Here is a 14,236-nt window from a genome sequence, read left to right as displayed (position 1 = left end):
AACAAAAATAGTTCTATATTAATGTTATACAAAATAATGGCTATTTACTTTAACACTGAAACGCAGACATTCATGGATTCCCCTTTCCCACTTTCTTTGCCACTAGGATGAAGGAAAAAAGAGTTCCTGTGTGCTTTGCACCGGGTATTCTGGGACTTCTAAGTGCGTCAGTGGGTCTGGGTATTAGGCGTCAGCTGGATTAACGTAATTGATTTCTTCAGTTTACCTAACGTGGCTTTTGGTTCAAGGTCTGCTTGCTTCCAGTTTTAAATGTGTAACTCAGCTGTGGATGTCACGTTTATTTTGTCAGTAAGCTGTAAAATATTGGTAAGTTTTCATGTAAATGTGAAAGGCTTCATTTGCCAGCAGGTACATAAAATAAATGGAGCATTCATACTGTTGGACAGTTTTCATAACGTTTGTGTGAAACAAGTTATTCCTCAGGGCCTAATATTTTTATATAAAATAGATTATCAGTTCAGAACAGCAGCATACTGGAGTTTTTTAAGTCCATGAACACATACATGCCAGCTTTAATTTAACAGGCAGATTGCATTCAAAGGATTAGCAGATCTCTTACGAAACGTATGTTGCAAGTAGTTCTGATAATTTCTGGTGTTTTTTTTTCCTTTAGATATTTTCAGTAGTATGCAGCAAATTCACTGGTTTTTTCTCTGATTTTGTTGTTTTTGCTCTCCAGTGAACAGAGTATTTGCCAAGCCCGGGCTTCAGTTATGGTCTATGACGATACCAGTAAGAAATGGGTGCCAATCAAACCTGGACAGCAGGGATTCAGCAGAATCAACATATACCACAACACGGCCACTAACACCTTCAGGGTAGTTGGAGTTAAACTGCAAGATCAACAAGTGAGTAACTGTATCGAGTTTCCTGTAAATTAACCTTTGATCTCGTTTGATACCATCAGTTCTATACTTAATGTAGTCTAGCAACATTTCCTGCTCCCTACAAGGTGCCTATGAGTCTGTTTACTCCAGTCATTCAGATTTTGTATAATTTTTGCACACAGAATGTATCATAATTTATTACTGCTTATTTGCAAACAAAACTTTTGGTAGATGCCAGAGAGATTTTAATGTTATTTTTCCCCCTCTCCATTTTTCCTTGTGAAATGAGTCTTCATTTATTCTGCAGGTTTTGCTCTCAGCTCCCCTGAACTTACTTTTTGCTCATTTTTAGTACTACATAAAAAAAAAAAAAAAAAGAAGAAATCAATCATTCTGCACTGCCATCTTACAAAGCATGATTGTTATATTGCTGTGAGAAGTTAATTAGTTCCTCGTAATGCATTTTAAAATCCTAGGTGCACACTGTGATCTGATTTACGGCAGCCTAAGTCTGCAGGACCTCCTTGGGTATTAAAGGAGTTATATGGGATTTAGATAATCGGAACTGGGATCGGACCCCCCTCGGCCACCGAAGCACGGTGCTCAGCCTGGGGCTGCCGTGGCGTGGCTCTGGGCAGCCTGGCTCACGAGTGTGCCAGGCAGTGCGCGCCATCAGAAGCTCCATAACCAAATATCACGTTTAAACCCCAAAGTACAAAAATTTACTTGGGTGGAGTAGCGGTGCTATACCGTAGTGCCATCTGCATTTCAGAGCAGAAATTTCAGAGTGGGGGACTTCCTCTGTGCGTTGGCGTGAGGCCGGTACGGCGGTGGCAGCCCAGCCTGCGCAGGCTGCCTGCCTCTCGTGCTCACCTGGAGCCGAACACCCGGCAGGAGAGTCAGAGAAAAGCGGGCGATGGATTTCCTGTTGGTTCCCAGAGCGGCGTTGCCTACTGGGAAGGTGTGATGAGCACCGCTGCCAGTGTGGGACGGGCAGGGGCAGGGGCAGGGGCAGGGCAAGGCAAGGCAAGGCAAGGCGAGGCAGAGAGCAGGAGCCAGGGCACCACCACCTCTCAGCTGCCACAGATGTTGGATTGACCGATCTGCTGATGGAAATGCAGGTGATGTCCCTCAGCTGTCAGCTGTAATGATGCTTGGCCCAACTGGAAAAGTTAGTCAGGTTGCTTACTGGAAGTGTTAGTGACTTTGCTACACTGTCCACGTACACAGTCATCATTTTGAAAAAGGAAAAGCAGAATAGAAATAGGTGGGGGTTTTGAACACATTGGTTTTCAGCTCCTTGCAGTGCACTTTTGAAACATCTGCCATATCCTTTGCCGCTGCTTTTATCCTTCTCAGTAGAGCAGAGGCAATACATTAATGTAGTTCCATTTAAAAAATAGGAAATATTTTAAAAAATAAATGAAATCCAGTGCCGCCTTAGTTGTGAAAGCCAGTACTGCTTTGTAACAGGCCATGCTAGCTGTTTATTTTACATAGTCAGCAGGTGAATGTAAATTATTTTCATGTGATTACAATCTAAGATGGGTCTGAATAGCTGGTGTAAACCAAGCAAAAGTCATAAAATCTACATATATGTGTAAGGGAGGCCATGTACTAGAGGTCTGTCTTAATAAAGTCAAATCTTGATCTGTACTTTAAACGTGTTTTGCATTAACTGTAACATTCTATTTGCTTGCAAATGTTCCTACTTATGAAGAGGCAGCATGCCATCTAAAAATCATCTCCATTCAGAAGGAAACATGTAGAAGAATATATTTTTCTGGAGTTTAAAGACTAAAAATCCTCCCTCAAACAAAAAAGTACAGGTTACCTTAGTCACTTAAAACTGTCTAAAAGGAAGTATTCACCTTAAATATGATTACAAGAATCAGTATTATGAATAAAGTAAATTCAAGACAGCGTAGCATAGTAGTATGAGAAGGAACATTCTGAAAGTCTCAAGATTCAGAATTTAATATATTTTATATGAGTCTCACTTGGAATCATAAGCTTGCTAGGCTTGCTAAGTATTTGCATTTAACGAGAACAAAAATGAATTTCAGTTAAAATAATTCTCTGTACAAGCCATTTCGTGCTTGCTCTCAGGTTCTGCTAAATCACACTGAAAGTGAGGTTTTAGTAAAAGCTGTTGCTTTGCCAGGAATGCCATATTTTTCTGAAAAGGACCAATCTTCAGCTAATATGTGATTTGACATATAGTGAAGTTAATGAAGCTACGCAGATTTCTAAGAGTTGAGAAACTAGTTTAAAATACGTAACACAACAATACCACAGCGGAACAATTTTAAGTTTTATTACATACTGTTTGGCAAGGCACAGACTAGAGTAATCTTCATGACTTCATCCCTGCCTGCATTTAATGTTTCCCTTTTAATTTTTGTTGTTTTATATTACACCTCTAATAATCTCTCTCTTTAATTTTCATCCTTTTTTTTTTCCCACGTCTCTTCTTCTGTAGACTCCTTTTGTTGTCTTGTTTTCTAACCCTTTTTTGGTGCATGTTGTAGAGTTTATGATACTGTCTTCTCATTCTGCTTACCTTATCTGTGTTTGTCTGCTTCTCTAGCTGACGGTATCTAGAACGTTCACTGCAAAGAAATACGGTTTTTAGAGTGGCAGAACTTGAGCATCATTCTCACCACAGGGAAGTGGTTACCCGACTTCGTGTTGTCCTTATGTGTCTGGGTGACGTGCTCATTGTGTGCTCATGTGCCACAGCAACTCTAAGTTGCAGACCAGTAGTACATGAATTCCACTTTCTGCTCTGCACAGACGTGCACATTTGCATAGACTCATGCTGGCCTGAGCAGTAATCTTCAGAAAACCAGAAGTAGACTTTTGAAGCTTTGAAGTAGCCACAGAGGCCGGAACTGGTTTGAAGCTAAGACCAGATCAGTATTACAATCACTTGACGTCATGAGCTTTGATGTTTCCTTGCAGCCTTCATTTTCTTGAAGCCCAACAGTCACAAGCAAACAGTTTACCGTCATGTTGCGACATGCTAGCTGTTGTAATGCAGCCTGTTGTAAAGGTGAAGTGTGTTGGCTTCAGTCACCATGCAAGAAGTTAACAAAGCTAAAAACATGCAAGTGGTCCATCTTTATGGCTTAGCTGACAAGCAGTAGCTCCCCAGTTCGGAGTCCTGATCAACTGAGGGTTTAAAATTACGGTTTTACATCAAGTGATTTCAGCTCAGCATGATCTCATCACCGAAAGGCATGTGCTGAACAAATAGGCGGGGAGGAGGGTGCAAGTCTAAAGTGAATCATACCTCCTGAGGGCTTGGTGTACTGATGCAGCTGAGAAGTGAATGTAAAAACAGGGCCTTGGGGAAGGTGGGACGTTTTACATTTGCGCCTAAGCCAAAACTGAAATGGGGACAGCATTCTTGGGATATAAACTAAACCACATTTTTTGAAAAATAAAGAACCAATTAATCACTGCTGTAACTTATTAGAAGTTGGTCAGGTTTGGGCCTGCTTACAGCAATAAAGAATCTGGCCTCAACTGTAGCAGTTTTTAGCTGCTACGCCGTATCCTTCCTGTTCTAGTAATCATATGACGGCTCCCCGTGAGAGGAGTCTCAGTGCTGGCGGTGCGGCAGACCCCAAGCTAATAATAAACTTCTGAACCATTTCATACTCTGGGGAAACAAGCAAATGTCTTGTTCTGGTTCAGTAAGAAAGAGTATGGATCATAAGACTTGTGTGGGAGCTCTTCGCGTGATCTTGGTTGTGGTTACACCTCAGCTGTGGTCCTGAGGCCCACTCAATCCCTTCTAGCCCCATTCTTGTGAGTCCTGTCAACCACCACCATCATCGCTGCTGACAACTTATAACTCAGCAGCCTACAGACTGCGGTCAAAGGGAAGGGCTTCTCGGTTTTGAGCTTTTTAACATCCCAAAATTCCCTGCCTGCCCCAGAGAGCCTACACTTGAACCTCGGATAAAAAGGTGACGAGTTGTACTAGGTAGAAGTGAAGCAAATCTTTTTTTAACATTATAGAGATGGGAATATTGAAAGGTGTCAACATATTAATGCTATGCACATCTGGTCTGTGAAAGTCCTTGCCATACAAGATCATTGAAATCCAGAATTTAACAGGGTTCAAAACAACACAGACATTTATATCAGTAACAAGGCCACTTTGTTTCAGGATAGAAAATACTAAAAGGGGTTGGAAAAGGAAAAATAAGCACATAAAATGTCATGTTTCAGCTTTTCAGACAAACTCTGGGTGAAGAGTTATAGGAAAATCTGTTTGTTATGGACAAATCCATTACTTATTTCTGCAAGATTTCCAGTAAGTTTCTGCAACTCACCTATTACAGACTACAACTGAAGATTAAAAGATGAACTGTTGGTCTGCTCAGCATGGCAGATGCTATCTTACTGACATACGAAGCTTTAGAGTAAAGATCCCTTAGAAACACCTGTAAAAAAAATCCCTATGCTCCAAACAGGAGGACCTTCTTTATGTTAATTACTGCTCTGAAGCACTTACTTATCATCACGTGCCTTGCAGAGTCTCAGCACCATCTGTACCGGATACCTGTGTGCACCCATTTTTAACAACAGCAGGAGAACCCACCCTCTTTTTTCTGTTTTCTAGAAACATTAGCCAAAGGAGATAAAATGAAACTCTGGCTATTTTATGTTTCATTTCCCAGTTTTAAACTCTCTGTTTTCAGTTTGAAGACAAGGTATTACATGCATAGGCATCCTGATGGTTAATGAAGGTCAACATTCAAATTCTGTCTTTATTCCAGTGAAGGGATCAAACCCTCAGAATACAGCGGATTGTCTGAGTTCCTTGAGTCAATGTTCTGGGAAAGCAAATTTTGAACTGTTCACCTGACTTCTATTAAACGATTTTTGGCATAGGTTTTTACAATTCTCGTCTTTCATTATACAACTGCATTACACCCTCTAGTGCTCTTTGGACTTTAATAGTGCTGTCCTTTGAAACAGAAGATACTTTTAGTAGGTGAGAAATACTTACTTTGTAAAGCCTGGTAGAAGATCACAGTCTTTCTAAACATTTCCTTGAAGATACTAGCTGTGCCCTCCCTTGGTTAAGCTACTCAGAAGTGGTTGGAAAACCTAAAAATTGGTACATGTTAAAACTGTTGGGTTAGTAATCCAGGCACGAATCTACTTGATGTTCCAGAGACCCCTTGAGTGTGAGCAACATTGGTACAGGCTCTCCCAATGCTCAGAGGTAGAATGGGGGTGGTGTCACCATTTTTCAAGGGGAAAGGGCTATCATCTAAGCTGTCAGCTAGAAGAGTGAGTTCATGGCTTTGCTGTGACCAGCACGACGTGGTTTCCATGTCATTCTGGTTGGTGTGGGTGCCTTCCTGCGCAGTGTGCTGGTGATGCGGTTCCCATTTTCAGGGGACCAACTCTTGGAAGCCTGTGTACCAAATGCAGGCTGTCCTGCATCTCCCTTTGGATCGCAGGTCAGGAGTCTCTCTATAAAATGTGGCAAAAAAAGCAGCGTAGATCTGATTGCTGCCCAGTGCATTTACATGGTAACTTAATAATGATATTGGTTTGAGAGCAAAAGTCGGACCAGACACTGGATGTTCAATAACCATCAGGATAATTTATGCCTAAAGCTAGACCAAGTATTCAAAGACTATATCATCTGCTACATCACTGTTTAATGCTGGCTCAGGTAAGTAAATGCATTACAGAAATAGAGTATATCTGTAAATATCTACTGGTGTAATGGCTTCTTTGCTTGTTTCCATCATTTTTTGTATATTAATATAGTATAGTTATCAGACATCTGTTAACTAGCTATGTCAATGAGACAATGCCATCCTTCAAAAATAGGAATGTGTGAAAAACGATTTGCTCCTAATGTATTAGGTGCTCATCTAATGTTTTTCTGACAATTTAAATTGGCAATCCACTGAAAAGTCAAAACTCAGAGCTAGGAGTCATTAATTTTTTAAATTAGTTTTAAAACTCTGCTTTTATAATTGAGAAGAATTGTCAGTCATCTAGCAAAAATATTGTTAATCTAATTAAATACATTGGAGTTTTTTAGATGCAATAATAGTACTAACAGAAAACTTTCCAAAGTACTGGTCAATCAGACTATGAAAAAGATGTATCGGTAGGTTTTCTGGTGTGTGGGATCCACCTGTAACAGTAAATACTGTGTACAGCATTTATTCATTACTGGCTGTTTGTTCCCTTGCCTTCAGTTGTTGCTCCCTTCGTACCAAGTCCAAGATGGTAAGACTTGCGCTAAGAGTGAGCTCCCAGACAGCATGCACCAAAATCCCTCTTCCTACTCCTGTATACCAGTGTCCAGCCCGTCTAATTTACAGATGAGCCGTACAAACTAGTTTGCTGGAGGATTTCCATTGATTTGCTTTCAATGAGGACCAGAAATTGTGGGATTGTTCTGGCTCTTCATAAAACTCCAGCCAAAAGAACTCCATTTGTAGAGACAGTCTCAAATATTCAAAACCAGATTTGCTATATTTGAATAATGAACTTCAGACTTTCCCTGCTCATAATTTTAAGTTTCTCCGTCCCTGGTTCCCTTCTGCCCCCAGCATGTGGGGGCTGATGAAGAGGGAGCCTCCATTTCCTACTCCTTCCCTGTTTTCAGCTGCACTCTGCCTGTTTGTGAGAATAATTATGATTCCTTCTGTTGGCATTTTGTTTCTTAAATGTGCATCACAACAGAGTGCCATTGCCACTCCACAGATGGGTATCTCAGGGGTGCTGTCTCTGCCATGGGTCCTTCTGGCTTATTAGTGGTGCAGCGGCCACTCCTGCCTCTCCACTCTCAGCTAGAGCAGCTTACACTTTTAGCGCTGGAGGTTTCTGGCTGGATCCCAGGTGTACTGTGTAGCTGGGTGTCCCACATGCCCTGCCCAAGGATAAACAGGGCATTGTATTCAGCAGATTAAATCAAAACATACAGAAACACCCTTCTGCCGCAGTCACCCCTTACCTGGAAATTATAGCATGTACAGCAAGGGAGGAGGTGGGAGAGGAAATATTTGGTTGTCTGTTTTTGTCTTTGCCTATCTGATTCTAGAGAAAAAACTCTCTCAACATAAGAAGCTGGTGGTGATCAGGTGCATGGGAGGAGAAAAGCAGAGATGGTAAAATGAGTCAAACATTTATCTGCTGAAGGGCAGGGTTAGTGCCAAGAGCGCTGTCTGGCTCTTTTTCTGACAATTGTGCATGATCATCCCCCAAAAGATGGCAACAGCTGCTGGCACTGGCTCCTGACATCTGTCTGCAGTATCTGCACAGCTGTATCCAGTGGAGGTGCTGTAGAAAACACGATCAGGTAATAGATTTTGCAAGACTAGCTTACAGCTCCCCGAGGCTGAATTGAACTGTTGTATATCTCACCCCCAGATGTGGGTCTTCTGTCATCAAAACACACACCGCCTTACTGTACAGCCATGTAGAAGCTGCCATATGAATTGCCTCTACCAATTTAATTAACATTTACCACAGGGTTGGGGTTTTTCCCCACTGAAAACAGAACTATTTTTAATCTTCACCCCTCTCTTTCAAATCACAGGTAGTGATTAATTACTCAATTGTGAAAGGACTGAAGTACAATCAAGCAACACCTACCTTTCATCAATGGCGCGATGCACGGCAGGTCTATGGCTTGAATTTTGCAAGCAAAGAAGAGGCTACCACGTTCTCCAATGCAATGCTGTTTGCTCTGAATATCATGAACTCACAAGATGGAGGTAAATTAGCAGCCACTACACTCTTTATTAATCTGTGGCATTTTACAGCTTACATTTTACATTTCAAGCACCTACTGCAGTTGTATTGGATAGTATGCCATTATAAAACACGTTATTATAAAAAAAGTTGGTCTCTGGTAGACAGCCTTTACATCAGCATTTGCTGTGGTATGAATTGTGCATGTTTTCAGGTTTTATTCGCCTTCCTTCTAATTTTTCATGGTGCCTTAATTCACGATGGGAAATCAATGGTTGTTTGGGAATGCCTCAGCAGGCAGGTAGCCCCGCTGGTTTATGTGGGTCTGTGTATGTCTTGTGTTACATGTAAGATGGCAGAATATAACTTTAAATAAACAGAAGCTAGAGTAAAATTAGCAAAATTTTATAAGGTAGAACTCTGAGCTGGCATTTCCAGTGTGTTGGGTGTCCGCTACAGCTGTTGGCTCTTGTGGGCCAGCTTTCAAAAAGAGGAGTGTGTGGCGTCTCGGTTATTTCATAAGGTAAAATGCAAAGGCTTGTACTCTGGACGTTGATTGATGTTGCTCCTAAGTACTATATTGGCTGCAGTTGAAGTTTATGGTGAAGTTTACTGTTCTGTGAAATTGTCATTGCGCTAGCTTGACGAGGGCCCAAAATAAAGTCCTGGTTTCTCAATGGAAACCGGTTTCTGGACTGCAGTATCTGGATGAAGTACTGCCCTCAGTTACATGCCTATGACCTCTCTGCAGCTCCTGGGCTGGGAACAGAAAGCAGTTCTTGTGTGGTGTCTTTTTTCCTGCAAAATACACACCACAGCCCTATTTTCCTTTTGAAAACACAGTGAGTCAAGGTTTACATCATTTGCTGTCGTCCGGGTTTCACTGCAGTGTTCACTGGCGATGGACAGCAGCCCTCTAGAGAGAGATTGTCTCCTGACAACCTTCAATACACAAATGTGTGTTACTAAAAGGTTTATTTGTAATATAAAAGTTCTTATTTTTTCTTTTGCTATTTCCATTCATCCTATTAAGCTGACAAATGCAAAAGTCATCAAAAATGTCTTAAATTCTGAGCTATATTTAGAAGTACTGAGGGCTGAATTCTGCCTTCTTCAGCTTGAACTTTTTCAGCTCTAGTTGTGCCACAGCAGGAGACTTCAGGAGGAAATCTGGCCAACACTCACCAGTCCTAAATTCATGCAAGTCTGAAGAGTACAGAGCTCTTTGGCTGCTCATAATGTGCTCAACCCTTTTAGACCACCAGATGAGACTCCAAAATTTGGATACTTTGATTATGATCTTGATGTAGTCATTGGTTTAATGTCTATGATGGGTCTGCCTTTCTTCCAAAAGCCCTTAAGTTTGGGGTTTTTTTTCCATCTGTTTCTTCCCGTCAAAGGGAGTGGGGTTTTTGCAGGATTTTTAGGTTATTCTAGGGAGGTGCCTTGTGGAAACATGACTTTCAAGATGAGAAATTATTGCTCTTAGGCTAAAATGAAAGAAACTCTCTTAAAGAGGATACTTTAATTATGTTAGCTACTCCCAGCAAAGAAACTACAGGTATTTTTAAGAAAGTATTTTTGAGTACTTGAAAAGCCTGTTAGACTCCTGAGAAGTTTATGAATATATAGCAAATACTAATTTGCATTTTGGGGGGTATTCTTTTATTCATTTACTTAGCACACCAAAGTGTGTTAGATGCTTTACAGACATTAGATCCAACCCATGCTGAAAAGCTTGCATTTAAAGTTTGTAGTTGTCACACAGACAGGCATGAATTGGGTCATAGATGAAAAAATTTCCTACTTTCTTTTTTAGAAAAAAAAATGGTCTGGTAAACATTCAGTCTTCAACAACCCCTTTTCTTTCATACATAAATGTTAGAAGTTTCAAAGATTGCCAGTTGTCCCATTCTTTACAGCTGAGGTTGTCAAAAACTGAAATTTGGTTTAAAGGGAATTTCAGCATTTGTGGCTTTTTAAAAAAACTCTGATTCTATGAAACAAATTCCCAAAATATAGGTTTTTATCAAAATCATTTTTAATTACAAAATATATTTCTATAAATATTTATCTGTAAATTTATTAGCTACAAATAGATAATAGATTATATTGAGGACTTTTATATCACCGTAAGTTTCCCACTTATTGCAATGATCTCAGCATGCGAGTTGACAGCAAAAGTACATAATGAATATAAGGTGTAAAATGTTTTTTCAGATCTGCTCTTCTAGGCTCATATAGCACATAAGCTTTTGTGGGCATGAATTAATACAAATAGGAATTCACACAAACACACATATCCATATATCTTTTCAGGCGCAGTCACTGCCTGCATACTCCATCCATTCTGCTGCCTGCGTGCTGCATTAGGGTTTGCTTTTTCATATGGAAGAATCATTAGGAAAAAAATGTATTTATTATATCTACGCATCCATGTATTAAAGTTGCTCATGTGCTTATGCAGACAGATGACAGCTTTAAGGAGTGCATTTGTACGCACAGAATTGCTCACACACTAATAAAATCCTCAACCAAAACCAGAGAGTTGAACAGAGGTTCCCTCTGGCACATTCATAGTACAGAATACCCTATCTATCTGCTAGCTCTACAGTTTGGGATATGCTATGCGCACTACTTGGGATGTGCTATTTCTAATGTTTTCTTGTTTTTGTATATTCCCTGCTGAGACTTTACTGTGTTTAGGTACTCCTAATCTTCCCGTAGTTGGATACAGATTCTGGCTTCCATGATTGCTTCTCCCTTCATTCTACCGCCCACTTGCGTAGACTAAAATTAATCATGGTAGACTACAGCAGAAAATCAGAGACTGCATCATATCTTCAGCAGACGTGGAGTCAGGGTACTGTAACATTTGGGAAAATAACTAGTCTTAGTCGCAAAGCAATGGTGTGGGTTTTTGAATGGTGCATTAAGCTGAATTAGTTTAAAAAAATGATAGCAGTCTGTGTTTTGGGGAGTTGGAAATAATTTTTAGGCAGTGCTGACTTTCAAATGCATGAATCACTTCAAATGAATATACAGTTATGAACTAGTGTTGAGAATTATGGTACTGTCCCACTTCTTCACAAGAGAGGCTACGATACCTGAGATCATTCACCACAGGCACTGATATCTGTGTGCTGATTACATGGGGCACTAGTGAAAACTAAACTCAGTGCTTCGTTAAATGCCTAAGGTTAAACGGGCTGAATCAGATCCTACATCCAGCCTGTGGTAACCTGGGTTGTGTGTCAAGATCATCCCTGGATAGGGATTCTTCCAGGGAGTCTGACGTCCCAAAGTTTGGGAAAGCTGGGAGAAAAGCGATAACTAAACTCGCTGTCTAGTTGTATTTCTGCAGCGGATGAACTCTTACTCTTGCCCACTGCAGGGGCTGGCCATCTTACGTGTGGCTAAATTCTCAGTGCTGTGATGGGAGCCTCTCCCAGTGCACGTCCTCAGGGTGGGGTGAAGCAAGCCTTGCAGTGCAGGAGCTGAACACATACTCAGCTCAGTCTTGTGCTTTGTAAGGATGCTAATGATCATGTTAGGAGTAATCTGAAATGAGATAAAATAAGACTAAAAAGAAAATAATAATACAAATGTGTGCCGTCCTTCCTTTAGAGGCTGACAGTTGCCTCACTGAATCACAATTGTTTACCTGCCAGCTTGTTTATATGCCTAATTACTTTGATTTCCTTATACGTCTCTTTAATCTGTTCTCCTTTACAATAAAAAATGAAGAGTTGGTCCTGAGCCAGCCTGCAAAATGAGAGCAAATGATAACATTGACTTGCTTATTACCAATCTCTTGCTTATGGTTCTTTAATGGTGTCATTTAGTAAGACCATTAGTATGACAAATGACTTCCCATTAAATTGTTTTGCTTTCATGGGTGTCCACTTTGTGACACCAGGCCTTTTACTAGCATAAGCTACCTGATGCAAGGAGCATCACCAAGGAATGTCATCAGCTTACCTTGTCACCTGCAGCCAGGTTTCACTGGGGACAGAGCATCACCCCTTCTTGCCCAGGGACACTGTGGGAAAAGCATTTTGCATGGATCCTGCCCGCAGGCTGTTTGACACTTGGTAAGCAGACAAGGTTCACGTTATTCAGGGCTTACATCCTCTTAGATTTAACAAATGCAATGACCGGTGGCTGCACGGCACCGTTATTGGAGCAGGACGTAAGGTGAGGATATCAGTAAGCTAAAATGGGCAAGTTCCTGGCATGATTTTGCAGGAAAGCCAGTGGTGCCTGTGATGAATGTAACTTTCTGCAGGGCTTAACGGAGTCTGTACACTCAGCGCTTCTCCCAGTGAGTGGTTACACTTCCCTGAGAGAGGGAGTGAGACTCTTTTCTCTCCTTTCTTGCTCCCCAAATCACTAGGGACAGGCAAAGGAATGGCTTCATTTCTTTCCTTCCTTATTTGCTCACTTCAGACACCGTCCTTGCTTCCCTGCTGGTCCCTGACAGCACCTGCATGTTTCCGTGCTGCAGGAGGAGACTAGTGGCTCGGCTTTATGGCTTGGCGTGACCAACTGCAAGGGCATCTTGGGCTTCCACGGCTTAAAGATTTGGTACCTCTCGGAGAAGAATTGAGAGTCTGATCTATGTATGCAGCCAACTGGTAAATGCTGCCTATGACATAGTGAATGTAACACTTTATAGACTTTTGCTTTTCTTCTGATGTCTTTGCCCTGGGGACTTGGATAGTTATTGTTGGCTTACAATGCAAGAAAATCATATTTCTAAATGTAAACACACCACGTGCTGGCAAGCCTTATGCAGAAGGCTATGTTGCAGAGTTAGTCATAGTTTAAAGAGGTCAGCTGCCGTATCTGACTAAGAAGGGAGAAGTAGGAGGAAAGCATGAAATAGTAGGGGAGAGGTTTGAAGAAAATGAATAGTGATTTTTTTTTTTTTTTTTTTTCTTGTAAGAAAGCCATTTTCTTGTTCTAAGTGGCTTACAGACCACACGATACAGACGTGTAGGTCACAGAGGGTGCAGAGTTCAGCCCCGTGCCTTCAGACACAGAGCTTCACAGACCCAGCTTTAACTCTGCAGAGAGGTCATTTTGGCAGTCAGAAGGATTGCTCCTTACTCCTCTTGTTCTGATTAGCACATCTGCTGGCTTTTCTTTTCCACTATTGTGGATTATTTGACATGTATTTCTCTAGCCCCCTTTCCCATAAGTTGGATTTGATGAAGTTCTTTGGAGTTTGAGATCTTTTTCCATTCCTTCGGTCATTCTGCTCTTATCCTTGTCCAGAAGTGACTGCATTTCCATATTGCTGCGAGGAGGTTCCTTGGAAAGCACTTTGAGCCCTCCAAAATAAGGGGAGAAATAGAAGAATAAAGCATTGATTCATCAAACAGCAGATAAACTGGCAGTATGTAGTATACATTCTCTCTCCTAATTAGATGCCCTAAGTATTTGCAAGGTTTCTGTCAGTGCAGGATGTGTGTGAAGATTATGGTGCACTGGATTTCAGATGAAAGTCTACACAATTTTTTTAAATATAATTTTGTAATGTTATATTCAGTTCATTTTTACATTAGAATTTTTCCAACTAGTCCCGCATCTCCTGATATTTCAGTGGCACTGAAGTGTTACTGCTGGGAAAGTCAGTCAGC

At 41.1% G+C, this 14,236-nt stretch overlaps 1 protein-coding gene across 7 annotated transcripts in view; it reads left to right on the top strand.

The window, feature by feature from the left end:
- EVL (Enah/Vasp-like) overlaps positions 1 to 14,236 on the top strand; it is a 155,453-nt gene that overhangs the window by 76,728 nt on the left and 64,489 nt on the right. For all 7 annotated transcript variants that reach the window (XM_041118546.1, XM_030041116.1, XM_030041091.1 and 4 more), the window contains exons 2-3: positions 701 to 869; positions 8,437 to 8,614. In XM_041118546.1, the coding sequence (XP_040974480.1) occupies positions 701 to 869; positions 8,437 to 8,614 (347 nt within the window). The remainder of the gene's footprint in view (positions 1 to 700; positions 870 to 8,436; positions 8,615 to 14,236) is intronic.

Source organism: Aquila chrysaetos, chromosome 2 (assembly GCF_900496995.4).
Source record: "Aquila chrysaetos chrysaetos chromosome 2, bAquChr1.4, whole genome shotgun sequence".
Taxonomy (NCBI): Eukaryota; Metazoa; Chordata; class Aves; order Accipitriformes; family Accipitridae; genus Aquila; species Aquila chrysaetos.
The sequence above is the reverse complement of the archived record's forward strand: the minus strand, read 5'-3'. Positions and strand labels throughout refer to the sequence as shown.